Source organism: Poecilia mexicana, unplaced genomic scaffold (genome assembly GCF_051168715.1).
Source record: "Poecilia mexicana isolate PSO_F unplaced genomic scaffold, ASM5116871v1 scaffold_17, whole genome shotgun sequence".
NCBI classification, from domain to species: Eukaryota; Metazoa; Chordata; class Actinopteri; order Cyprinodontiformes; family Poeciliidae; genus Poecilia; species Poecilia mexicana.
The window spans coordinates 25,296,785-25,323,840 of record NW_028263386.1 but is presented as its reverse complement, the minus strand read 5'-3'; the positions used below and the strand labels follow the sequence as shown (position 1 = coordinate 25,323,840).

General features: G+C 38.3%; 1 protein-coding gene across 2 annotated transcripts in view; it reads right to left on the bottom strand.

Annotated features, from left to right (window-relative positions):
- The window catches only part of LOC106921965 (low-density lipoprotein receptor-related protein 8-like), a 98,103-nt gene that overhangs the window by 58,338 nt on the left and 12,709 nt on the right, over positions 1-27,056 (bottom strand). For both annotated transcript variants that reach the window (XM_014994005.2, XM_014994006.2), the window contains exon 3: positions 8,838-8,960. In XM_014994005.2, coding sequence (XP_014849491.1) covers positions 8,838-8,960 — 123 coding nt within the window. The remainder of the gene's footprint in view (positions 1-8,837; positions 8,961-27,056) is intronic.

Here is a 27,056-nt window from a genome sequence, read left to right as displayed (position 1 = left end):
ATGCCAAAGAATACAGGGGCTGCTTGGAATTCATGAAACATAAAGAGATGAAAGAGGTGAAGAGGAAGGCGTCTTAGAAAGAGGAAATGCTGTTCCACTGGAATGAATCTGTAGAACCTTGCGGAGAATGACGTGGAAAATCAGAGCAAAAGAGAATCGGCGAAGAAAGGAGGGATGTAGGGACAGATGAATAGTCAGAATGTTGCACAACCTTTCCCGTTTTTGTTCTACAGCTAAACCGAAGCCGTCCATACCAAATGGAAGGAGATGAGGGAGAAATGGCAGACCGAGCACAGAGCCGAGCAGAATGTGAATCTACCGGGCAGAGGGCGAGCTGTCCTGTCCTTTTAACTGATGGCTCCTTAATGAAGCGTGAGCTCTGCTCCTTCAGATTCCAAAGATATCAGACCAGAGCCATGCCGTCTCAATCCACATCAAGACAAGCCAAAAGTTAATGAATTCTGGTTTCAAACGGTAACAGCTTAATAAAAGTGCAAATTTGCCACAGACTTGGCCTTTGTTGAAGACAAATCTACTCATGACTTCTGCTGAAAGACAAAAGAGAATTCATCTCAACAGCAATGACACAGCACTTTTTAACCTTGCTATTAGTGGCAGCATTTTACATCATAAAGCTTTAAATGAAGAAATAAAAGGCTTGAAATCTAGAAGAGTGACAATCATTCATTCGTCACATGGTTCTGCTGTAACATGGCAGGATTATGACAGGCCATAATAAGAACTATCCATCCACACATAAATCCAGAGCTGCAGCTGGATGATTTAGATCACGTGTGGAACTCGCGGCAAAGTCAATCCGCCACAAGAACCTTCAAGATAATAGTTGCGTGCTTAAATATTATTTCATCAATCAAAACAAAGCAATTTCTTTATGTACAGTGCCAAATTTCATCAACATGAAAAGATGTTGAGTATTATGTAATTATAAATAGGTCCAGGATTTATTAACTCATTAGCATTGTTTAAAGTAAAAATGGAATATTTTTTCTTTACATTGTTCTGAAGGGAGCCTTTGTATTTGCTCGTTTCTGATATGCCCGTAAATTTGACGCACAAACGATGGATGACAAAGCTGCTTCTCTCAACCCACAGGGGGTAACTTTGTGCTTCAAAATGGCATGCTGGGAAAGACTGCTGTTGTCTTCAAGTTGTGCTAAAAAGAGTTAGTCTGTCAGCGAAGCTAATCAGGTCTAAACTAACCTACTTTAGCATATCAATGTTAAACAAGTAACAGCATGACAGACGTTTCCATTCTAGCGTTAGCGTCTACATGTCTAAGGAAGGATTTTTTTTAAAAGGATGATCAAGAGTTCCTGAAACACTTGAAAGCTGAATGGAGAAAATAGAACTTTGCACCAATATATGATGGTGCAATGATCTAAATAACAAATTCAAAACAACAAATATCTTTGAGGTTGAGCTCATATGTCTATTTACTCAATAATTTAGCAGCAAAAATGGTTTTTGAATTTAAAATGTTCCTTAGTTTGGCTACTTTTGTCAATAAATTCAGCCACAACTGGCACTTTGTGATCTTGATATGGCCCAAAATGAAAATGAGTTTGACACCCCTGGTTTAGATCAAACAGGCCAAGGGCAGTATCATTGAGAACACATGTACTAGAGAAACTAGCATCTATTCATGAGAAATAAACTGTCTGTTTTTCACCCATCCGGTGGGTTTCTATTTACTGTGAGAGCACTCTGAGGCATGTTCACCTGTAAATGTCAAGGTCGCTGTTCGGGTGGTGAAGGATCTGATTCAACACGTCCATCTCAGACTGAAAACAGGCGCAAAGTGCTTTGGCATCATGAGTCATTCTCAGTTTCACTGCTTCATTAAACCACGTTAGGATGGACATGTCTCCGTCTTTGAATTATAGATCTGTAGTGAAAGAGAAACCCACTTGCTGCTTGGAGACTTCAAGATGGAAAATTGTTATTCTCAGTAAAAGTGTGTTAGCAAGGAATACAATTTTGTTGCACGCTAAACGCATGACCCCAACTCCTGGAGTGTTACTTCATTATCCAAATAAAACCACTGTAATACTTTTTATTTTTTCCCCACTGATTTGTTAGCAAAACCTCTCAGACTTCGTTTGGAGGACATACTTGAACAGTTTTCTACCCCATTAGACCAATAACATGCACATGTTTTTCCCCACTAACTTGATAATGTACAGCTTAAAGCAGTTGGGTGAAGATATAATCACAACTCGGTGTAGAGAGACGTGAGCAGTGGAAACTAGTTCTGCAATCAAAATAAAACTACTGAAGTGTTTTTATAATGAGGTCAATTTATGACTTCATTCCTAGAAAATCAAATATGTTGTCTTGGATTCAAAGCAAGTAGGTTTATGTTTTACCGCTAAAATTATGCCAAGGTTACCTTTTGATAGATGCTAATTGCATGATTGACTTTTATAAATCAGGGTTACTATGGCATCAAAGTAACATAATGAAATATGAAGCTCTATGACCATTGGAGTCTGGGTGATGTAAATGTGGATGTGTGTGAGGTAGCGTGTGCGTGTGTGTGCGTGTGCAGTAGATGTTTGTGCTAATGATTTATGTGGAATTGAAAGCGCATATATCTGACAGCATCCAGTACCCAGAGCGGCATCGGTTCCTGGAAGCCACATCGCCCCCCCGGGAGGCAACCCCTAAAGAGCAACTATTCGCCTGATATGGAGGTAGGTCAAATTGAAATTACAAAAATACATTTTCCCAATGTAAACACACCAATTTTGAAGAAACTCACGTTTTCAATAAAAAGGTTTTGCGCTTGGATTAGGTGGTTTTTCCAGCCATGTCGAAGTAGAAAACTGTAAACACTACTTTGCATCACGCAATTCACCAACACCCGGATGTTACTGCTGGCAGAGACGACAAAGAAGACAACAGGAAATATTCGGGGAAAGAGTTTGTTTTAAGTTTTTAGACAACGTGCAGCTGGTTCCACCAGAGCTCTCACAGCATCGCAGTTCATAAAAAGCTCTTCTGTAAAATCACAGACTACAATTTCCCAAAGATGCTGCACACATAGCCGCTTTCTAGTTTATGGGGCTTGTTACTCCAACGGCTGAATAAGACGCCGATGTCTCCTTTGATTGGCTGATAGATGATTAGCTCTAGCACAATGGCTGAAGTATTAGCATAACCGGATGGAGAGTGCTGGAGTACGCACTCTGCACAGTGCTTAGCAATCTGATGTTTAAGTTTATATATCGTTTGAATAAATCTGAGAATAAAACTATCATTGCCTTAAATTGATCTCAACACAATACCATTCACACATGTGGAAACATTGGTATAGTTGTCTGTGATTACATTTTATCTTATTTTATTTTATTTCTAAATAATTATAGATATGGATACATATGCCTACATGTTTTTTTGTTTTGTTTCTTGTTTTAGTTGGACCTTGAGTCTGAAATAAAGTTTCTACACATCTTTCTTTAAACAAAAATGAGCATCTAAATAGGAAGACTTTTCATCAGTTCATCAGAATTGACTGACATTTGATTTTTATTCTACAATCTAAAGTAAATATGAAGTGAAAATTCTGTATTCATTGCATTTAGAATGAGAATTCAGAATGTGTCCATCAGTGTGAGTAAATATACAAACGATAAACTTAAGAGCCACAATGACAGAAAAGTCATTTTAGTTGCAAATACCCAGTTTTACATAATCTCAGTATTTCATTTAGGATACATTGTGTCGTATTTGGGGGCATATTCTTTCTCTCTACTGACAACAGCTGAATTTCTTGGCCAGAACACTGTTGTATTCTCAGGAGATTTCTACTTCCTGGTTAAATAACACTTTAAAATACAAAACCGAAAGTCAATATAAGACCATGGCTTCGGCTTTAACTCCTCCAGAAAAATCCCAGCAGGATGTGAAAGTCAATATTTGTGAGGATTATGAGGAAACTTCTTTTATAGAAAAATCTATACTCCGCTCTAAATTATGCAACACGTGAAAAATTACATTAAAAGCAGAACACAGGGGGATTTAAAACTTCCATTTCCTTTTAATTTAATTCATTTGAATAATGGAAGACTCCTGCAGGAGCAGGAAAACACCAAAGTTCACTCATGACTGTCAGCTCACAGATATGTCTTCAAAATCCCAGAGGACCAGCCGACACACGGACTTGAGCTGAACTTATTAATTTTGTCAGGAAGCGTCATGTGGCCGCCATCCCACCCTCACTCTTAAAGCCCATGAAACTGTCACTGCTGCATTGTGGGAGCAGGAGGAGCTCCTGCACAGCTGGCTGCCGTGGCCCACTTCCTCCTTGATTACACGCTAATCTAATTTGAAAGCCAGGAGCTCTGGCACTTCACATGTTTCTCCAAAGAATCATTCATTTTTCACTGCCCGAGAGTTTGACTCGTTCCGTGTGGCCCGGATTTGGAGTCATCAGAGCAGTGCTACTCTAGCGTGTAATTGGGAATCCAATCAGTGAGGCAGAATGATGCTGGCACAGATGTCTGCAGCACAAAGTTCAAAAAATGTCTCAGCAATGTGTGTGCAAGTGTGATTGTTTGTAACGTGTTTGGGTACATGGTGTTGAAGAAGATTTTAGGTTATAATAAATTTTGGAAAATCTCTGGCTCTATCTTCCTCTCACGGATCCCAGGTTCTCCCGGCGGGCCGAAGTGAAACCACACAGAAAACAAGTGTAGACGTCACAGAATTTCAGAGTTTAATCCAATAGAAGACAAATTAGAAAGACAAATTAGGCTTTCAAATTAGATTAGCGTGTAATCAAGGAGGACGTGGGCCATTCTGCAGACATACAGAATGTATGTCTGCATACATTCTGTATGTCTGCAGAATGTATGCAGACATACATTCTGCAGACATACATTCTGCAGAATGTATGTCTGCAGAACAACAGAGACATACATTCATTTACCTGAGACAAATGGAAAAGAAGAAAGAAAGAAAAACAAGAAAGAAATAAGAAAAAAAAAGAAAAAGAAAGAAAAAAAGAAACAAAGAAAAGCAAAGACGTGCAAAGAGGTCTTTGGAGAATTGCAAGAGCAAATCTGATTTGTTACTCCTGTGTACAAAGTTTTATAGTAAAGGCGTATTCTTGTCTTTTAATTTATTCAAATAAGGAGCATCTTTGCTCATCCAACCAGGAGCTGTCTCTGACCCTCTTTAAAGTTAGAAACTCCCTGCTATTTGTTTCCAAGACCAAAGGCCATTTGTCCCCTTTGTCTATATCTGTAGGCATAAATCTTGTTTTGCAGCTCTGACAGGTCGTGTCTGGGCTTGTGTGGATAAAAGGAATTGCATTTAATCAATACGATCTTGGAATTGGAAGATACACTGGATTGCCAAAAGTATTCTTTCATCTGCCTTCACACGCATTTGAACTTGAGTGACAAATGTGTGTGAGAATCTAGGGAGATTCTCCACAGGTTTTAGGGTGTTCATGGAAATGTTTCTATCTAAAAGAACATTTGTGAGATCACACACTAATGTTGGACAAGAAGGCCTGGGTCTCAATCAATCCTGGAAGGCATGGCCAGCATGGCTTTGTTCACTTCCTCCACTGCTAACTACAAGGAGACAACAAATGTAAAACACAGCAGAAAACTGACATCATCGTTCAAAACTCAACTCTCCATTTGCTGACTGGCCAGGATAAAATTCCACCAGAGAAATCAAACTCAAATGGAGGAATCCCAAATGGAGCAATGAAGGGAGATGAGAAATTGAGCGGAACATCAGGCTAGCAAAGGCTGTGAATATTTAGGTAAATGGGATTTCATGATTTTCTATTTTTTATGCATTTAAAAAAAAACACTCAAAAACATTTTTTACATCATCATTATGGAGTATTTGTGCTTAGAATTTTGAGGAGAGAAATCAATTTAATACAACATGGAGTAAGACTGTGACAACAAAATGTGGAAGAAAGTAAAGCCCTGTACTTTCCATGTGCACTGCCTACAGATGTTAGCTAATGAGCTACAGATTATGATCCAGATGTATGCATATTGTGTCTAATTTAAACTACCAGTTTATTGTTCAATAATAAATAATAGAATATCCTTTTGAAACTTGTACTAATCCAATTTATATCTAGCATGCAAGCCAAAATATCTTATTGCATAAAGTTCCCACTGAATCTGTTACTCGACAATCAGACAAGTAGTAAATTGAGTCTTATGACAGATGAGATGACTGTAGCTCAAGATGCATTTCTAAAATGACCACTCTAGAGTTTCCCCTCTCTCTTTTTTGCCTCTTTGCTGTGTTTATGTCGCAGCTGGAGTCAGTCAAACAGCAGAGAGACAGCTGTGGTGAAGATCTCATTAGGAATGCCCTGTTCAGTTGACGTTGTGATGATCTGATTCTTTCCGTGTGAAGTTGTTATCTAGATACCCAGAGGAAGTAAAGTTAGAGCTTCTTATACTCAAGCTGCACTTTTTGTGTGAAGACATGTGTCCAATGTGGCCTTCTGGACGCCAACTGGAAAATAAAACCTCCGTTCAACTTCTGGAATTGAAATTTTTCTAATTTAAAGCATCAAGCTAATGCATATGAGATTTCCATTTTGATGGATTACTCCCAAACCGGGACTCGTATCTCTTTATTTTGCCGCCAAGATATGAATCCTTCCTTCATTATCTTTAATTGGGTTTCCAACATAAACATGCTGTCCTTCCAAAAGCCTTTTTATGCGAGAGGCATTGGGGGGATTCTACTTGGCTGCTACATTATTTAGAAAAAACCCAGACCAACACATTCACAGCCAATAAAATGTTACAGAACTTGAATGACAACCTTCTTTCATTTTCAGCATGGTTTCACATTTGCAATCCCTATGAAGAAACACTTCCAGGAGTTTAAATCTGAAAACTATAATTATTGAGGCTGGAACTGAAGTAGTAGACACTCTACTGGCAAACGTCTTGCCTAATCTGAACAAAATAAATAAAAAAAAAAACAATGTGGAAAACTACAAATACTACCCATTTACCAATTATTGTAAATATACGGAAACTACTTCTTCAGATATTATTCACAGTTTTACAAATTTCATGCAGTTAAAATCTCGTAAAATCTCCCATTTCCTAATACAGCACTTTAAGTTTTCTGATAACTGAAGGGTAATTGAAGCAACCAGGAGCCAAAGAAATATTAAATCAAAGGTGAAAAAAATAATTATTAACCTCCCATGCTAGAGATCCTGCTCCATTTTGAAATGAACTCCCCTCCATTGAGGCCTGACATGTGAGACCAATGAAGCCGACACCAAACAAGAGCCAGGCAGCATTCTCGGGTTCTCACAGCTTGGTGGAGATAATCGAGGGCTTTCTTGTACTCGCCGTCAGACAGCATTGAGTTCTAGAGTGAGTGGGCGAGTGGAGGCGGGCGAGACGGCTGAACTGCCACCAGAGCCAAGACAGCATTGGAAATCAGCAACTTGAACGCAGGTTCCAGGAGACGCGTGTTAAATCTAAAATCTCTGAGGTGGAGGCATGACACCTCAAACGACGAGATACAACGAGAAAATGGCCGCAAAATTCTGTTCACTACAGAAGGAAATGGTAGGTGCCTTCAACTGAGATAAATACCACAGTCAATAAAGGAAAAGACTAGTTTCTGAATTTGAATTCAAACTTTGGTGCCATATTCATTTTCATAAGCAAAATATGGTGGTAAGTTTTACTAAATTAATTGCCGAGATCCAGCTTGAGCAGGGGTCCCCAAACTACGGCCCGCCTCCACATTTGGTCCGGCACCCTGAACAATACCAGAGAGCATTCAGATTTTTTATTTATTGTATTTTCCGGTTTATATGTGGATTTTTCTTCAACCACCAGGGGGCTCTTTAGCAGGAAGTGTGTCCTGTAAACTGTGGGTGTTTGTTTTGCATGGCGCATTGCTGCCATTTGTTGGACTTTTAGGGAACTGCTTGACTTTTATGTTATTTAATCAGTGCAGTTGTTTGCTAGCGGTAGAGCAGATGAACACGTGTGTTACGAACGCCGCATTCCAGGTTGAATTCTTCGAAGCAAACGAGCCTTTATGTTAACATATGAGAAATTAATATGTTAAAGTTACATTCCCTCAATGGAATGTATACTAGTTAGTCCCAGTGACCGTTTAACTCATGGCTTTTGCCCATGTGCTTTCTGGGTAAAAATCAATCGAGAAACGACTCCCCGCCCCCCAACAATTTCTGGCCCCCCACCAGAGAAGGGAAAAGTTATGTGGCCCTCACAGGAAAAAGTTTGGGGACCACTGAGCTTGAGCATCTAGAAGTAACAGAGTGAAGTGAACAGGCAATTATGTCGTAATTAAAGGAAAGGACTAACACTAAAGAGCAGAACCCAAGAAAAAACAGAAGAACTCAAACAATTTACAGCTAAAGTCCTGAATGGCAATAATAAATAACTCAAAATGATCCAGAAACAAAAACAAGTGGGAACCTCTTACTCCTTCCTGTCATTGTCTTCCTGGTCATTTTCACCAGTAGTAACATCCGGTTGTTGAACACATGGCTCATCTAATGCGAATAAAGCGTTCCTGTTGCCATTTTGCGAAATGCATCCATTTCCAAAATACCAAGCACAAAAATTTTTTGGAATAATGTGAGCTTTTTCAAAACTGAAGGTTTTCAAGTAAGAAAATTTATTTTCATAATTTCAATTTGCTCAATTTTAAGATCAATGGAAATGCAGCTTATGTTGCTAGGTTGTAGACCTCGACTCAGCAACTTTTGCTAAAGTAGAAAAAACAACAATCGTTTGGTGCAGGATAACATGGAGCATGGTACTTACTGCACGTCTCCTCTGCCTCATCAGAGCCATCTGGACACTCCGGTTCCCCGTCGCATCGCCACCGGCCCGGGACACACTGTCCGTTTAAGCAGGCAAACTCAGCAGGGGCGCACGTTTTCCTGGCTGTTGAGAAAAAGAAGCGCAGCTTAGATCAGAGCGTGTGAATGTAGGGAAGTAAAACTTGTAAAACCACGGCAGTCAAACCACGCCGACCAGAAACTGTACACTTGATGTAAATCCCAGCAAACATCCTCTGATCAGAGGAGATCAGTCTCATCATTTCTCTCACTATTCCTGCCTAGACCTCGCCACCGCTGACACCCAGCACTAATTATCTCCACTTCCAATCATTTCAGTGACTCTTATTCATTGTGCCGTCTTCCCCTCGCTCCATCTGTCTGGTCGACAGAATGAGCCTCTTCCTGCAGGTTTTCTATCGCACAGCAGTGAAATGGATGCTAATTGCTAAATCTCAAGGAGGTTAAACGTTTTACCTTCCGAAGCTGCTTGGAATATTAAGACAGCCGGAAAACATATCATGGGCGTAAAGAATCAGATATATTTAAGGATCGTGTCTTTTAAGGAGTTGGGAGAAAATTATGACCATGAGTTTATCACAGTAGCTTTCTCACTAATCCTTAAAAAACATAAACAAACGCTCTGCACAGAAACTTTGCCAAAGACTCGAACACAGGCAGAGGTCAGAGTCAATCAATTTTCTGACGCTAGTACTCCAGGAGGACCTGTTGTACACACTAATAAATCACTGGCTACAAGCCCTCAGCACAGTTGTCTGGTCTTGTTATTCACACACAACTGTTGCTGGCTCATTTTCCACTTCCCATCGCAGGACACCACAAAATGGATGTGCAGCCAAAGCAAGCAGTGAGCAATCCGAGAACACGTTCAGACTGCCTTGCAAAAGCATTCATGCCTAGACTGTACTTTGATATGATCCTGTCACAATAAGGAATATACCAAACAACAGCACAAGTTAAAATAGGCTTTAATTTTCCCTTTGCGTGCTCCTTTGTATAGTTTGATCCTGCTGCCCTTTAATATTATTGAAAAGCTGCCATATTGAAAAAAGTACAGCAAACATTTGACACACAGTACATAGTTAGTCTCTTTTTTGTTATAAATGTCCAAACTGGTAGTGTTGCTTGTTTTCCCAAACTGAGGCTTGTGATTAATATGATTTTGAAGGGAAACGTTTTGTTGAGATTTCATAATCCATTTTATTTATCGTTTTGGTCTTTTTTTTTTTTATTATCTATTTCGGATATTCAAAATGTCCTCTAGTTCCAGTGTTAAATGTTCTTTAGAAATCTAATTTTATTAAACTTTAAGAGGGTGCATTTTCATTGTTATGCCTTAATTATATAAGTTGAAAAAATGGTTTCAAAACGACATGATTATCATTTATTTAAATAATTTCCAGGACAATTTATCGTCCAGCAAAGTCATACATAATTCTCTCATTATCTGACATCAGCAAACTGTTAAGGACTGGTAAGCATAAATGGTGTTATATCAATTTAGTTCCTGCTAAAATAAAGGTTAATAATAACACTTCCAAGACGGGTAACGGTGATATCATTTAAGACCCCTGTTTTAAACCAGTCAACAAATCCCTTTGTTCATTGCCTTTTTAATGACAGATGCTGCCACTTCTGTTACCTTGAGTCATTGGTATAATGGCTAATCAAGCGTGTTTGCTTAGGTCCAGGATTACGGGGGTAAATGTGAATGAGCGAGAGCTCCATTCAGTCATTTTCCATCATCTCCTGACCTTGATTACGGCTGTGAGCAGGCAATCACAAGTTAAACTCAGATTTTGTCTACGAATTAAGCCAGAGAAAGCATAAACTACTAATTACCACAGAAAACGACTACAGTCAGACTAATTAAAGTCGCACACTACCGTACTATCAACCAAGCACCTACTTATGTCAAGCCCTTCCCCTTTAAATCAGCAATCAATGTTCTTGATCAGACTAAAAGAGTTGGACTTGTTAGGCAGAGGGTATTTGCAGAGAAGGTCAGCTGAGAATCAGCCGTTGTGTGATTTTCCTGACCGCTCTCCAGCTGTAAGAGCCGCGAGAAGTTCCTCACTGAAAAGCACTCGCACAAGACGCCGATTATCACTCACTAATTCTTGCAGCTGGGAAAACACTGACAGAGTCTTCTAGCTGCATGTGGAGCAATAAATGTGTTTGTCACAAACTCGTTTATGCTTTTCCTGCAAAATGCATGAACTGACCCGGTTATGCTGGAAAGAAAAACAACAGCATTTTGCTCTGTTTTCCTTTTTTTGTTCTTTCAAGTTTGGGTGTTTCTTGGCATTTCTTCGTATTTGTCTCTGTCTTATTGTAAATGACGAAGAATATAAATATGTTTGATGGCAATTTTTCTTCAATAAGAAAGGAAACACATTTTTCAGTATGAGTATGAGTATTTTTCTCTTCTATCCTTGGTGACAAGCAGGAATGAAGGCCACTTTTTTTTCAAATTGAAGATGGATAGCTATAGCAAATAAGGACTGCGGCATTGTTTGAATATTTCAATTGTAGTTATGTAATCTCATCAGTCACATGGCATATTTTTGAAATATATACCTCCTTGGTTCCTCAAGGAACCTGTAATTTATGCTACAATGTAGTTGCAGCGTGGCAGTAGGTGGTAAAGACATTCTGCACAGAGAGAGAGCAGCCAACTCAAACCTTCAAAAGACATTACACATCCTGCTGGGGATATTTTAAGATCATTTATTCTCTTTTATTTTAGAAAAGCAAAACTTAGTATTATCACTGAAAAAAATAATGTGATTAAAAAAAACGAAAAACTGATGAAAACACAATTCAAGATGAAAAGCTCTGCAGCACTCAGACAATTTGGACTTTTTTTGATTGCATGAAGATTGGAAAAAAAAAAAAAACACTGATGGGCTGCATATCTCCTGCAGGTCAAACGTCTCCTCATTGTGCAGCTACGCAGAGAAACTGAGCTTCCAACCCAATCCAGCTGCGCTCCGCTCATTTCAGTTGAGGTCCGTGAGGGCCACAGTTCACTTGGCAATAATTACCCCGGCCGGCTCATACCATCTGCTTGGAATGACTTTTTTAGTTTTAATTGGGGGCAGGGAGGGGGAGTTTGCAAATGTTAGGCTCATTTGGAAAGTAGTGAGCTTGATAGGCATCAAGACGAACGTGAGATGAAGATCAGCAGGCAGATGGTCGATCCGCAGCACGGCCAACGGAAGAGATGCACACGACTAGATCCCACCACACCCATAGACAAACCATCGCTACCTGCCTGCTCAATTATTAATCACCGATTCCGACACAGGGACACAGTTTTAGCACATCAGATAAAAACCTAAACAAATGCAGTCTGGTGTTATGGTGAGTCACTGCTTATCAGCATTACAAATAGGATATGACTCAGTCAGTCATACATATGTAAACACAGATATATGAACCTAAAGGCTTCTCCCCAGGGAGCAAAGTTGCCAACATTTGCATTCTTTTTTATTTCCTTCTATAGATAAATTTCAGACTGTCTTGAATTTATATTCAAAATGAATATATGCAACTTTAAGACAATAATATTCTAACACCAAGTTTTTAGGCAAACCTATGGCATAATGATCACTCCTTAAAGATCCGAAATATAGCCCACACACTAACGACTGTGATAAAAATCAATGTAAGTGCTGCACACACATCGTCTGAGCAATTAAGTTAATCATTTGACCACTAGGGGGCACTCACAACATCATAGAAGTGGCAATGCAGAGACCAAAGGGGCGTGGCTAACCACTTAAAGTCTTCACCTATTCAATATGTCAGACGTATGAGGCATTTCCACTGTATCTGACTGAGCTCCATGTTGTTCTCCTCAGGTAAGCATTGAGGACTACTAAATTACTATTAAATAAGTGTCCAGTAATCATTTGCTTTATTGATTATTGTGACAATTACTCAAAAAAACATTCTGCAGATTTTTCATTTAATCACCTAAACTTTTTATACAATATTAGACATACATTAAGATATTAAAATAATTTTGTTCCTTTTTCAGACAAGAAAATGAACATTTTATAGTCTAAAATGCAATAACCTGCCATCATATTAGACTTGAGCATTCACAGCAAAGGATGCATGTGCAGCTAAAAGAAAATACCTCCGACATCAACTTGTGAAAAGCTAAACCTTTTCTGCTTGATTTAACACCAATGCAGTCTGGTATTGGTGTTAAATCACCAGTCTCATACAGTCTCAGGCTATTCTGCTGATTATTTTCTCGGATCGACTGAGAAATTATTGGATAGCAAAAGGTGTGCATTTGTGTAAGAGCTGGTTAAACTTCTTTTGTAGCTATTCAAGAAATGAGAACAATCAGTTCCTAAAAAGCATTTGGTATTTAGGTATATACATAAATAAATAAATACAAATAGACACACAACCCACTATTTCCCCAGTGTTTTATCCATCCATCCATTTTCTAACACCCTCATCCCTTAGTGGGGCCAGGAGGGGTGCTGGTGCCCATCTCCAGCAAACTTTTCAGGCAAGAGGCAGGGTACACCCTAGACTGGTCACCAGTCTGTCGCAGGACAAACAACCATGCACACACACACTCACACCTAGACCATTTAGAGAGACCAATTAATGACAGTCATGTTAATGACAGTCGTGTTTTTGGAATGTGGGGGGAAGCTGGAGTACCCGGAGAGAACCCACCATGCACAGGGAGAACATGCAAACTCCATGCAGAAAGACCCTGCATGGATTCCTGGGCCAGGAATCGAACCCAGGACCTTCTTGCTGCAAGTCAATAGTATTATCAACTACACTGCAGCCCTCCCAGTGTTTTATTTTACAACAAATTATATAAAAGTCCATTATTCATTTTTGGTGACCCTGAGGAGTTGAATGCAGATAATGCAGTGATAAGCACGTTCCCCCGTGTATCAAAGATGAATTGCCTCATTAGCTCAGAGTGAAGTATGGGAGTGTTGTCAAAACAGGAGGCATTATGTATCCTGTCGGCCAAAAGCAGCATGCAAATCACCAACCTCCTAAAATTAATGGGGTGTGATGGAAGCGTAGAAAATGCAGCACGACATCAACAAATCCTGAGACAAGCCGTTCTCAAGATTGTTTTTGTAAGTAATAATTGAGTTTAATTGGGCTGATGCGTGAGTTTAGCTGCCTCCAAAGTGCCAGGTGCAGATTTTGTTTCCAGTTTTTATTTACAATTTCAGGGTTATTATGTATCCAGAAGATTCATGTTGTTATTTTAGCTATCGCTAGGCAACATCAAACGCTATCTGCTCGTTTATATATAAACTTTTGCGTCACTCAGTGGCTAATAATGCAATACCTGCCAATAATTTAATAATTACAGTGCTTTTTATGAAATGGGATAATGTATTAAATTTTGAATGAATGGATGGATGAATTGATACTATGAAAAAAAACTGTTAAAAAAAGTTGATATTTTGCCAAAGAGGGAGTGGTGACATTATTATTCTAAACCTACAAATCCACTTAAAGATGCCATGCAGCTTGTCAGCGGCTACCTGGTGTGATTCAAAACACAGCAATTTCTCTAACCTTGTGTACTGACCAAAGACACACACTGTGCTAATTATAGCCCCACAGCCTCCTAAAATATATGATTTCTCCTTTCCTGTCAGCTCACATTGGCACAAGCACTTGAAGCAAGACTCTGGGAAGCCTCATTATCCCCTTGGAGGAAACCTCACAGTGATTTATGTTCAGGTTATGTTGGTAGACGTCTGTGGGCATTTATCTTGAAGTCAGACAAATGACAAAGTCTCATCAAATATGAACACAAACAGGTGGAAGAGTGTCAGTGCTGCTGTGAAAGCATAGACGCCGATACCGATGTCGATCGTCTGATATGTTCAGGAGTTTGCAGTTGCAGAACATTTGTTTATTCTTGCTCATAAAAGGATGCCTCCTTTTAGACCTTCAAGGCCATAGGAATGCATTATAGTTTATTATATATATATAATATATATTGATGGATACTTCTGTTCAAGCACAAAGAAAAGCTTCCAGAGGGGCTGAATTTAAACAAAAACACAAACACGTAACAACATCCACAGGTTTTGCCAAATACGTTTCTACAGACATGACTCAACTTTAAATTTGTTTTCTGTTCCGTTTCCTAGTTTATTCTGGCCGTATATCAACATTTTCATGTTACGTATTGTATCTGTGTATAAACTGAATGTGAGGGGGTCGGGGGAAGGGGAAAATCATCAGGAGACTTTGGCTGTTGCTAGCTAAAGCATGCCATATACTTTCTCTGTCCTTTAAGCACGCGTGACATATTTGCTGAGGTTAAGGCTCCTTTACTTGTGGTTGACCTGTCAGCTGCACCTCAAGCAATCCATGTGGCTGCCTTTTGAACAGCTGATTCTTTTAAAAGTTACACTCTACATTGCAAAACTGTATTATTTGACTGATCTGCTTTGTGTTTTATCAACAAACTGGTTTTCATCCTGGTTTGTAAAACTGACACATTACTTCCAGTCAGTGGGTACTATGTGTTAGAGAGGAGCTGAAACAACAGTCAGTAAACTTTATAATGTTCAAAGGGACAGCTGTATGTTTCTGATACAGAAGAACAATTTTTCACATAAATTTACACAGAATGCTAATGAAATACGTTACAATCTAATTAAAAAGTTTTATCACAACAGTGATGAAACTGCCCTGCACAAAAAATAGCTGGTAGAAGCAAGAGGCAAGTATAATGAAAACTAATAATATTAGAGAATTTTGGGATGCTGATAGCAATGATGGATATTGCAATAAGTAATGACTATTTTCTCCACTCCTCGTTCTTATTTGTGTTTCCTTTGAGACTTTTACCATTTAAAGTAAATCTGATTTTAATCTTTTCCCCTCCCACCATTAAAAAGAAATTATGAATGTCAAAAAATATCTTTTAATACTGGCTTTTATTTCAATCATTCCTTCCGTGAACTGACTTGAATTCAAAGCTGAAAACAACAGAAGCTGTAAAACACAGCTGCCAAACAAGATGGTAGTTCTTGGGTGGACTAACATATCTCTGAACAATAGAAACCCCACAGGTGCATTGGTGAAGAAAATAAAATCCAGGTTTTCCAAAATTTAACATTCAGAAGCAGAAAACCCTAATGGATGTTTTGATGCATTGACGTTTGGTTAAATGTGAGAAAGAGATGGGTAATTCTGGTTAAACTTGATAAAATCCAGACAAACAGGACTTCTTTCCCATCTAAACTGAACAGAGGCTGGGTAGCACAATTTTCTTCTCTACTTGGATCTCTTTCGGCTGGAAGAAGCTCTTGGGTTGGAGTGGCAGATGCTCAGCAATGGGAATGAAAGCGATCAGACATGTCAGGTTAAGTATAGCACCAAGCGCAGAAAGTAATTAAACCTGGTGGACCTCTGTAATGAGATGATGGGGTTGTATTAAAAGTGCTTGACACATCATCATGTTAAGCTGTTGGACACACGCAGTCGGATAGTGAACCGAGTTTATTACCTTGAATCATCTATTAAACGTTTGCTTCCCTGTAGTGTCTCCCTAAAAAGCCTCTTTGATAATCCTACAGCAGTACATGAGATGCAACCAGGCTGTAATGTCACACAGCTCTCATTTCCCACTTTTACTTGAACATTTAACCTTGATTCAAGCAGGGATATTACATCCCATTATGGTTTTTAAACAACTGCTCTACGAAGCAGTTCAATCGGTTGCACAGGTCTTTAGAAAGGGACCTGATCACCGAATGGATTCCTGCTAATGATTCAGCATGCAACGCAATCGAATCCCTGATAGTGAAATGCAAAAGATTCAATTTCAGGAGAAACCTACACAACAAACAGACAGTGGGAAGCGTTTTGTAGCAGGACGTAATGGAAGCTCAGTGAAGGTTAACGTAGGCGTCAAAGCAGCAGGCTACAGACAAACAGCTCGTCTTACAAACCCGCCTTATTTTGTTTTTAATCTGAGTAAAATAGATCATTACCGTTTACGTGACTCACAATTTAAACTTTAGTGTTACCACTGGGATTTTCCACAGTAAACTGAAAAGCAAAGGGAAAATATTTGGGTTGAAAAGCTGAAATATGACCAACAGCCATTGATGAAACAATCCTTATTGCAGTTTGTAAATCCATGTCAACAGGTCAAATTATCTGCTCTTTTTTTCTGTTGAAACAAATGCAGACTCAAATCCTGTTTGATGACAAGAGTCGGGAGGAAAAAAAAAAACAGGGAGCTTCAAAGACTAATCCTACCAGACAGATGGATGGGTCTTTGTGTTAAGAACCCAAACTGTATACTTGATCTAGTTTCTTTAAAACTCATGACTTTAATATCAGGGAAAGAAAAATGCAGTATCCCAAATCTGTTTGTTTTCTAATTCTTAGTTACTTTTTACAGCTAAAGTCTTGAGAAATAAATAGAAATCTGCCCCAGAGCTCCTGTTGACAAAGTCTTTTTCATCCCTCTGTGGAACAGCTGAAACTGTAATCACTTCTATCCCCTGCAGTGAATCTGTGTGCTTTAATAGAGACCATATTTTAAAAAAGAATAAAAAAAGAAAGAAAATCTACACAAAAGCCAGATGCTCTCTTACAGAGTAAAATACCATTAGGTTCAAATTGAGAGCCTGGGAACAGAACATCAATATCCTGCAGAGTTTTTAAACCTCCGCACGGTTAATTGTGGAGATCTGAGATTTCACGTTTCTCATCGCAATCAAAGCTGTCGAAACAGAGCTTCTCCGTTGAGATCTCACATTTCCGCTCTATAACCTTTAACAACAAAGGAAGCAGAGATGCTTCGCTTTGCAGTCGAACTGTTAGCAGCAACTTAACCCTGAAAGGATGGCAGCGAATGTGCCGTGATGGGTCTGAAATGGCTGAGCGGTAAAGATGAGATGAGGAATCAACAGAATCCCAAAGCAACTCCTTCCTTCGCTTAAGTAAATCTTCCCTCAGTAGTTCAGTGCAGCTGAACACACAGGAGACACCAACCACTTAAAGATCATTCTAAATCCGTCAGAAATAATTAGAACTGCTGACCAAATGCATTCAGTCATTAAGACCCGAGATTGCATTCATACAGCATGTCAAGACAGAAACAACTCACTATGTAGTCATGTTAGCATCTCTTTGTTTTGAATTAAACAAAAAAAAGTTTAGAATAAATATTAAAAACAAAGTATTGTGTAAAATCTACATTTTTTAGCTCTACATCATGTCATAATGTTATTCCCTCATCAAAAACAGACCTGGAGTGTTGCTTTGATTTTAGAGCACCTCTCCTCCACAACTCTCCCACTCAGCTCCTTCAGACTAGCCAGTAGCAATTAGCAAACACCTGGTGGAACTACATGTCTGCTGAGCTCATTTTAGGAGCTATTTCTCAGTGAAAAGCTGGTAAAAACATTGTTAAAGGCTTATAGAAGATCGATGTTGTGATGACTTCCTGAAGGCAGAGTTTGCAAACTAGCTAGGGCTTTAAGTGTTATAAGAGTTCAGTATTTGCTTATATTTGCATAAGCAAATGCATTAAATATTTGCTTACGTTTAACACGGGGCTCATCCAAGTAAACAAAGAATAAACTGAAAAAAAAATCCAAGTTTCAACAAATATTTCTTTTGCTCAGTCTGCTACTTTTTCTTTACTATTTTTTTTCATCATTTTATACTTAAGACTAGAACCAGGTTTTCTGGACTAGAACCAAACATGGAGAAGCAGCATTCAGCTTCTATGCACCACAAATTTGGAACAAACTTCCAGAAAACTGAAAAACAGCAGAGACCAAGTCAAGGCTAAAAACTCACTTGTTTATAGATGCATTTGGACCATAATAAATGAAACACTGATGTGTGTCGATGATTTAAATGATGACACTGGACAAATTGCAATGCTTGTTACTGGTTTCTCAAGTGACTGTGTGACTTTTTTGTGACTTTTTATTTTTGTGTTTTTATTAACTTTGGACTGCCTTGTTGCTGAAATGTGCCTTTCAAATAAACTTGACTCATTGATTTATTCATGTTCACCAGTTTTCATGGACATTAGGTTTGAACGTTTCTTACTTTTCTCTTGGTAGCAGTGGAAGAATTTCACTTTTCCCCCCATTAGTGTAACTCTCATCCTATCCATCCCCATTAAGTTTGGCTCAGAGCTTTATTACCTTTTAAAAACGGGTTATTTCTGCTGTCATTTTTCTGGAAAGACCTTCTAAACGCCTGCATCCGACTTTTGACAGCAAATGTTAAAAGCTCCCCCAGAATGGGAATGGGAGTGCTTCTGCATATTGAAATGTGTGTCACATCGGATTATAGTGTCTCCCTACTTAATTGAGGGGTAGTTACTTGGAAATGGGAGATTAGCCTTTTACCCTGAGTAGAGAATGAGACATCTCTTCATTTCTTCCCCTCCCTTTAAGACATTGAATTTCACCAAAAAAATAAAAAATTAAAAAGTACTGCATAATGAGTGGTGTGGACCAAATTTTCAGAAAGACCCATTTACTGGCCTGAGGACTAAAGCATATAAATTACTGTCAAGACACTGGGAGCCCACATTACATTACCCACTGCAGGATAAAAAAAATTAACATAACTGTAACACTGCCTGAGGTCAGATTTCTTGTTCTAGAAAAATCAGCTTCTAGTAACAGAGGACAGTAATTAAGACACAGTCAGGCTAAAGTCCCAGCTGATGTTTGAACCTACCTCAACAGCTGCATGGAAGCATTAAACACACACACACACATGCCCTCCACCTGTGTCATTTGGCCCTTTGTGTTACAAGTCAGCAATGGTTCTTTTCCTGTATCTCATACTGAGGTTATTAGGACAGTTAGATTGGAGGGAAATACAGCAAGTGATGACGCCAAGTTAGCCCACTAAACACTTCCTTTACAGTCCAGAGATCAAGGAGCTAAACTGCTACATAAGCAGCACAAAACAGGATACCTGCAGGTTACAGAAAGTCTAATTTAAGACTTTAAGACCTTTTTGGAAGTTGCAGACCCAATAAACAGCATAAGGGATGATTGTGGGATTCTAATTAGAATCAATCATCGCAAATCCTCCATAGTGCCAAGTTTTAATGTTTTTTGTTTTTTTTGGGTGGGGGGGGTAAAAAGAGGTTTGCACAGAATGTACCTAGCAAAAGGTACATGCATATGCTAGCCCGTACCAGCTGTTGTTAGCTCGTATAAGTTAACAGCAGAAGCCAATGGTGAAAACGAGCCAAGTGGTGGTAAATTTGAATTTACCCACGATAGACGCAGCAAAGCAAGCCAGTTAACAAGATAGCAATGGTATATTAGCAGCTAGTTAGCAGCAGCTTCATCCACCTCAAGTCACATAATGCAATGGCATGCAATTCAAACCTTTGAGACAAAAAAGTCCAGTGAGAAAACAAAACAAAAATCAACTACACATACAACACTATTTGGTGATAATATGATAATAAACTTTATTTAAAAAGGGACCATGTACAACTCGCACATAAATGTCACCATTTGATGGGCTGTACCAGATTATAGCAAAAGCTAATTCACATCTGGAGCCTTTTGACAAGTTACAAAAATGGATATTAAACACAATAATCAAGTAAGGCAGAAAATATAACAAGTATTTTTCCAATCACAGCACACAAACACACACATAGACTTAGTCACTGGCACACGCATACGCACGCGCGCACGAACACGCACACACACACAGTTAATGTTTACATACCTGAGCTGTGTTTAATAATATTTTCAAATTAGATTTGAAAACTCTTAGAGAGCTTCAGCTCCTCACATCCATTCAAGGCCAAATTACAGTTTATGAATTTAAGATATTTTAAGGTCTTAATTTCAGCTACATCATATTAATACTTTTTAAGGCCTTGATTTTGAGACTTTTTAAGGATAAGCAGAAACCCTGACAAACAATGACTTCTCCCACAGAACGGATTAAAAGTGGGCAACAAAGCATTTTTTTCCAGTTTAGGTAAAAAGGCCGTGCAGCTTAAAATACTTTGAAGAACCGAACATTTAAAAGGCTATATAGCATCATCTGACAATGCAGCAGATATTTTCCAGCAAAAGGGTTCACATCTGCATCTCCTAAAAATAAACACGATGCGTCTTCAAGTAATTCTTCAGGAAGGCTGAAGATGAAATCAGCGACGTTCTGAGCTGCAGTTTCCACCATGCGTGTAAAGCTCCATTAAAGGAACGGTATACATCAGACATTTAGCATTTCAGTTGGCCTAATTCAACCAGTAAGAGAGAGGAGAGGTGATTCGTTAGCAGCTTTATTAAAAAATTTACTTCAGGGTTAATAGACAGAGGAATGCTGCAGAAGCAATGAATTTCTGTACAGAAAGCCGATTTTACACAGTAACAACCAAGTTCAATCAAGTCACTACACTGGAATTGGAATTAAATAAATATGACTGTAAATAAAGTAGAAAAAGTATTTGTATGAAGTCTTTCCAGCAAGTCATTTTTAGAAGAACTTAACATGGCAATAATATGAAGATCACATTCTTTCCACTGTTTGGACTAAAATAGGCTACAACCGAAACAGGAAACACTAACCTAATACTGTAGCAGAAATTTTAATGAAGCTTTTTCTAGGCCATGTTTTTTTTGTTACTATTCCCATCATAAAATAAAACTTGGTGTCAGGACTGAAAGTAGGCCAAGGTGGTGCATCGCACATTTTAGCAGGATGCTAAATGTGCGATGTTTTGGTACAGTGGCAAAATCTGACTGAAAGTTGATCAGAGTAATCCACATGAAAAGTGATCCATTATGTACACATTAGGGTGTAAATATACAAAGACAAAGAGCCTACAAAATGGAAATGCTATTCAAATAAAGTCCATGTGTGTTGATTTTCATTAGTTTGGAATCACACACAAGAAAATAGTGCAATTCTCTTCCTGGAAGTGGACTAAATGCAGACTCAATTTGGACGTCTGGATAAAGGTCAACGACACCTTTAAAAAAAAAAAAAAAAAAAAAAAAGATAGACTACTCGAAATGGTGTTCACATTAAGCTGTTTTTGTGAGACACCCAGTTGATATGGCTGAGTGTCGGCACCATCTTGCGGATGAAATGGAATCAAATTTTGACAAGTCAGACAGAACAAATATAGAAATTTGTATCAATGAGGAGGACATACAGACATTTAGAGAATGCAAAATATGTGGGCGTAAAAAGCTCAAACTGTGGCTAAAGACCGGGCACTGTGTCAAGGCAAGAGGAAATGAAGGAATTTGTCATAAGAAATATAGGAAATGGGTATGAAATGTCAGATGTCTGTAGACAGTGTGTGTGGAGAATACAAACTGTACGCTCGAGGACATGGCAGCCTTAAGTCTGCCTGTACCCAAGGTCAGAGCAACAATAAAAACATTTAAAACATCTGGGAACACGGTGGATGTGAATCTCAGTTTGAACATCTAGACAAACATCTGCAAAGAGAAATGATTAGAGATCAATTTTCTGGATGCTCCAATCTTGTGACACAAGATGGAGTTTTCCTGTTGGCCACATGGAGCTGAAGTAAACATAAAGTGGGACGAAGTAGTAAAAAAAAAAAAAAAAAAAAAAAAAAAAAAAGGATTCCTGAGTTAATAAATAAATAAATGGAGTCCAATTAAAAAGGCATTTTTCTGAAATATTCAGAAATTACTTTACTTCAAGAAAGCTTAATTTATTTAAAGACTTCCCACATCTTTATCAAGGGTGCTAATAAGTATAAATGTTTTATTTTATTTTGTCAGATGAAAGAACCCAATTATTATGCATGAAAAACACTTGTAAAAATGATGTAAGCAAAGCAAAAGATTTTAAAAATACAGACATACTATGAAATATCCTTCTCTGTTGGTTTTACCATTACTTTTATTTATTAAGTTAACCAGACTTGGGTTTTTTTTCTTTATGTAAAAGAACCACTGATTAAAGCTTGATAAGTATGGGCTAACTTCAAACAACTAATAGAAAGGCAAAGCTGTAAATATAATATTGGACATCACTTAAACGAACGCTTCTGCTTCGAGCTCAGAATTTTTGTTTCTTACTTTCTATCATCAACAACTACAACAAAACATATTTATGTTGTACTTAAGGATCAAATTCCTATATAAAACACCACTAAATACAGGAAATGAGAACATAAATTAAAACAGCGGGCAGCAGGACACACAACCTTGACTTTGACCTCTGTGGAGTTTACAGGTAATCCCTGAAGCGCCGTGTGTCTTATCAGGTACAGAATATCTGATCTAATTCACCACTAAAACAGCAAAACAATCACTTTAAAGTCAATGACCCTCTCCTTCCCTCCTCCTCCTCAGCTAGCCCACACTGCCACCACTTCCTTCTCTTCGCTGCTGCTCAGTTTCATCTCCCTCTGTTGATCCACAGCGAATCAGATGACACCCCTTGCCAAGTACAACAGGTATACACAAGCTAAGAAAACACTTCATTGTGTGCAAATCGAGTGTTTTGATGTTTGGTGCGTTTGTGGTCCTGTGAATTTCTTCAGCATATACGAGTAGCCAAGAGCCATGCATTTAAAAAAAAACAAAAACCTATCTACATGTCGGCAGAGATGAGCTTCAAAGCTTTGATTGTATTGTGCTTCCCTGAAGCGTGCGAGGCGCGGCCACGGCTCAGACAAGCTCTGCTTCCTGCAAATGTTTCCCACTACTTCTTAGTTTTTAGTTGTTTTATTTTTTGTAGCACTTCCAAGAAGCTGTCCTCTGAAGGACAAGTTTCTGGTTATTAAAAACGGTTCAAAAGCAGTACTGTATCCAATGCTACTTTTTAATATTTTTTTATTAGGAGTATATATTGCTGAGATTAATTATGCAACTGTTGGTCCAACCAAGATCTTATGTTTGTTTGTTTGTCTTGCTTGGTTCTTTGAATGAATGAATGAATAAATTCTTCACATCCATGTTGCCAAACAGTAAATGATAGAGATGCTGTGCAGAGTTGCTGTCATTTCTTGCTTCTGTCATGGATTGTGCTGAATTCTGATTGGTTTTGGGTTTTGATTGAGTTTTTTTTTTTTTTTTGCCAGATTTTGCAGCTCTGTAGTAGCATTACTGATGCTCATTATTCTAACTTCTTGCACTTTTATTTCCAACCCAGCCTGTGCAAAAGTGCTGCATCACAACATTAAACAGTTGTAAAAAGATCCGTTATGTCGCTTATTATCCTGGGACTGTGAAGCAAATGCACAAATGCAATGCTTACAAACCTGCTGCTCTGAAGAAACTGTTGAAACTGAAGGTGGGTGATGTGACTTTTAAAGAGTATTGCGTTACAGGTCAGATGCTGTTTTCAGATGTGACCATCAACATGTTCACTTCCAAAGCAAAGCAAACGTTTGGCTGCTGTTTGACAAGAAAAAAACCCCGTTGAGATTCGTAAACATATCTGCAAAAACATGTCAAACTCATGATCGAAGACGAACAGAAAACCCTCTAACAAATAATCCAAACAAACAGATGCTTAATGGTGTCAATGGTGCCTAATGCCCAGAATTAGCTGCCAACACCAAAACCAGTTGAAAACTGTTGACTGTACGAGAACCAAACCAAGCACCAAATCATCCGACCAACATTCAGGGATCAGTGGCTAAGAGAGCAACCTTTTAAATACATGACACTTTATTAGAGTCAGCATTAAATACAGCACAATTTGACTGAAATCTGTTAAATGATCCACGTGTCAATGTGTGTTGTATAATGACTTGGTCAACTGAACCCTGACCAAAACTACAAGACAGCAGCACAAAGTTGAGCTAAAATAGCTTTAAAAACAACTAAATCAACAGGCGACAATTGGAATATATTCCTCGGCAATTATTGTACCCCACAGTCTTTCATGGTATAAAAGTTGAACACAATGGAAATGCAGTGACAATACATATAATGTATTGTGCAGCCTTACTTTTTAAGCTAAAAATACTTTAAACTCGGAAAGGGAACTTTGATTTTAAAAAATTGGACTAAAGCAATATAACTCGTATAGCAAATGTTTCAAACTCAATGTAGCACAGATATAAGAATAAAAGCCAGCTGAGCAAATTACTTATGACCTAATTTTTTACCCTTTGACAAAGGCAGATATATTAAAGTTGATCATCAGTCAAACCCTGGTATCCGTTAGGTGTGAATGGTTCTGATGGAGATGAGCTGAAATCTTGGTCAGGTTGAATTGATGCCAATTTGAAACCTGCTGGGTTTCCTTACATAGAAAACTTTTAGTAATAAACTGAACTTAAGCTCATTGTCTCATAACTAGGGTCGACTGGAATATAGGTATGACTGGATTTATTTGACTTGTTTTGTAAAGTCAAAACAAGTCAACACTGTGAACAGGCGCTGTATAAATAAACTGAATTCAACTGAAACTGAATAATTCAGTATTATCCCCAGTTTCTATGTTGAAACGTACATCATTTATAAATGTTTAACATTCCCAACACTCGTGTTGTTTATTTTGCCTTTTCAGATCCCTCTCATTAGATTTCCTCAGTGGTCCTGGTTTCCAGCTTGGCTCAGTTAATCAGCACACCTGTCAGTCATCCAGCCGAACCTCTGCCAGGCACTGAGGCCGTTTCTTTGTTCCAGTATTTGATTGCCATTGTGGATAACACCCTTGAAATTGATGGACGGTTTTTTTCCCCACCAACAATTTTACTGAGAATGCATCAGATAACTCACTGGTGATTGTTTTTCTTAACCAAATACATTTTTGTGATGAAAACAAATACAGATTATGGATCCTCTGATCTGCTTCAAGGTATTGGGTCAAATTTCAACAATTTAGAAAGGAATAGATAAAAACAAAGCAATTAGAGAACTCAACACAAGTAAAGGCAAATATCTAAAAACGACAGCAACTGAAATCCAACACAATTAAGTTTTACAAATACAAGTTTTTCACAACAGTTAAGAAAAACCCTAGAGGAAGTGACAAAAAGCTAGTTTTACTAAATTCTGTTTTTACTCTGAGAACATTTAATAGTATTTTCAACCTCAGGCTTCTGCCATAAGCACTGGTGTGATGTGACAAAAGATTTACAATGGAAGTAGGTAAAGTATCTAAATTAGCAACTTGTGCGGTTGACTGTACTTTCCCCCCAGCACTCTACATTATCCTTAGCATTATCCTCTCAATCACTAAGATTTCCATCAGGTGTGGGAATTAAGGACAGTGGAAGTCCTTCAAGTTGGTCAAATATATAATACATAATGTATGTGGTCAGTATTTGCAGCATTAAATTGATCATCAGAACATGATTAAGGTATGCATTTTAATCTGCAGGTCAAGCATCAAATCAAAAGCAGCCGGAAATGTTTTGCTTGGTCTGGACTCTGTTTATGACTGGGTTGCCTTTTAGAAGAAGGCTTCATTCTATTAATCATTATTTTATTTTCCTTTTCAAAAGGTAAATTCCAGTATCATTTCTTGGAGCTCTAGGTTATGAGATCATCCCGACTGGAGATCAGCTGTTTTACATCCTCCAGTGTTAGGGAAGAATAATCTTCTAGGCCAAAACTTTCTAACACACACTTGGACGTTTAGCACTGAGGCAGAGCCTTCTACCGTTTTTTTCTCTGTTCATTGTTGAAAGCTTCTGCTACAAATCCTCTAACCTACTCTGTCACAACCTTCTCGGCTCCTGGACCAAACTTTTTCAAGAAGGTCCGTGATAGGCAACAGGTGGTTTGGTTCTTGAACGCACTTTTGACTTGATTGTTTGAAAGAAAATTTTTAATTTCTTGCAAAAATATGGACAAAACAATAACCAAGTGTCTTACAATTTAGATGACAATGGAAGTTCACTTAATCTGATGTTTAAATTTTAATAGGAGGGTCTAAAAGTTACCAAAGTAATCTAAACAATTCCAAATATACATATTAATTACAAATTTTGGTTCTATTCTAAATGTTCAAAACTACAGACAGAACTTGCAATGCAAAATTCAACATAAATAGCATCTATATACTCTTTGCCAGTCTTAACAGATATCATTCTTATCTGGTTTTCTGCCAATTTGTTTGTTCTGTTTTAAAGTTGAAATAAACTGTGTATTATCCTTTAATTTCATCTTCCCCACAGTTATGCATCTAG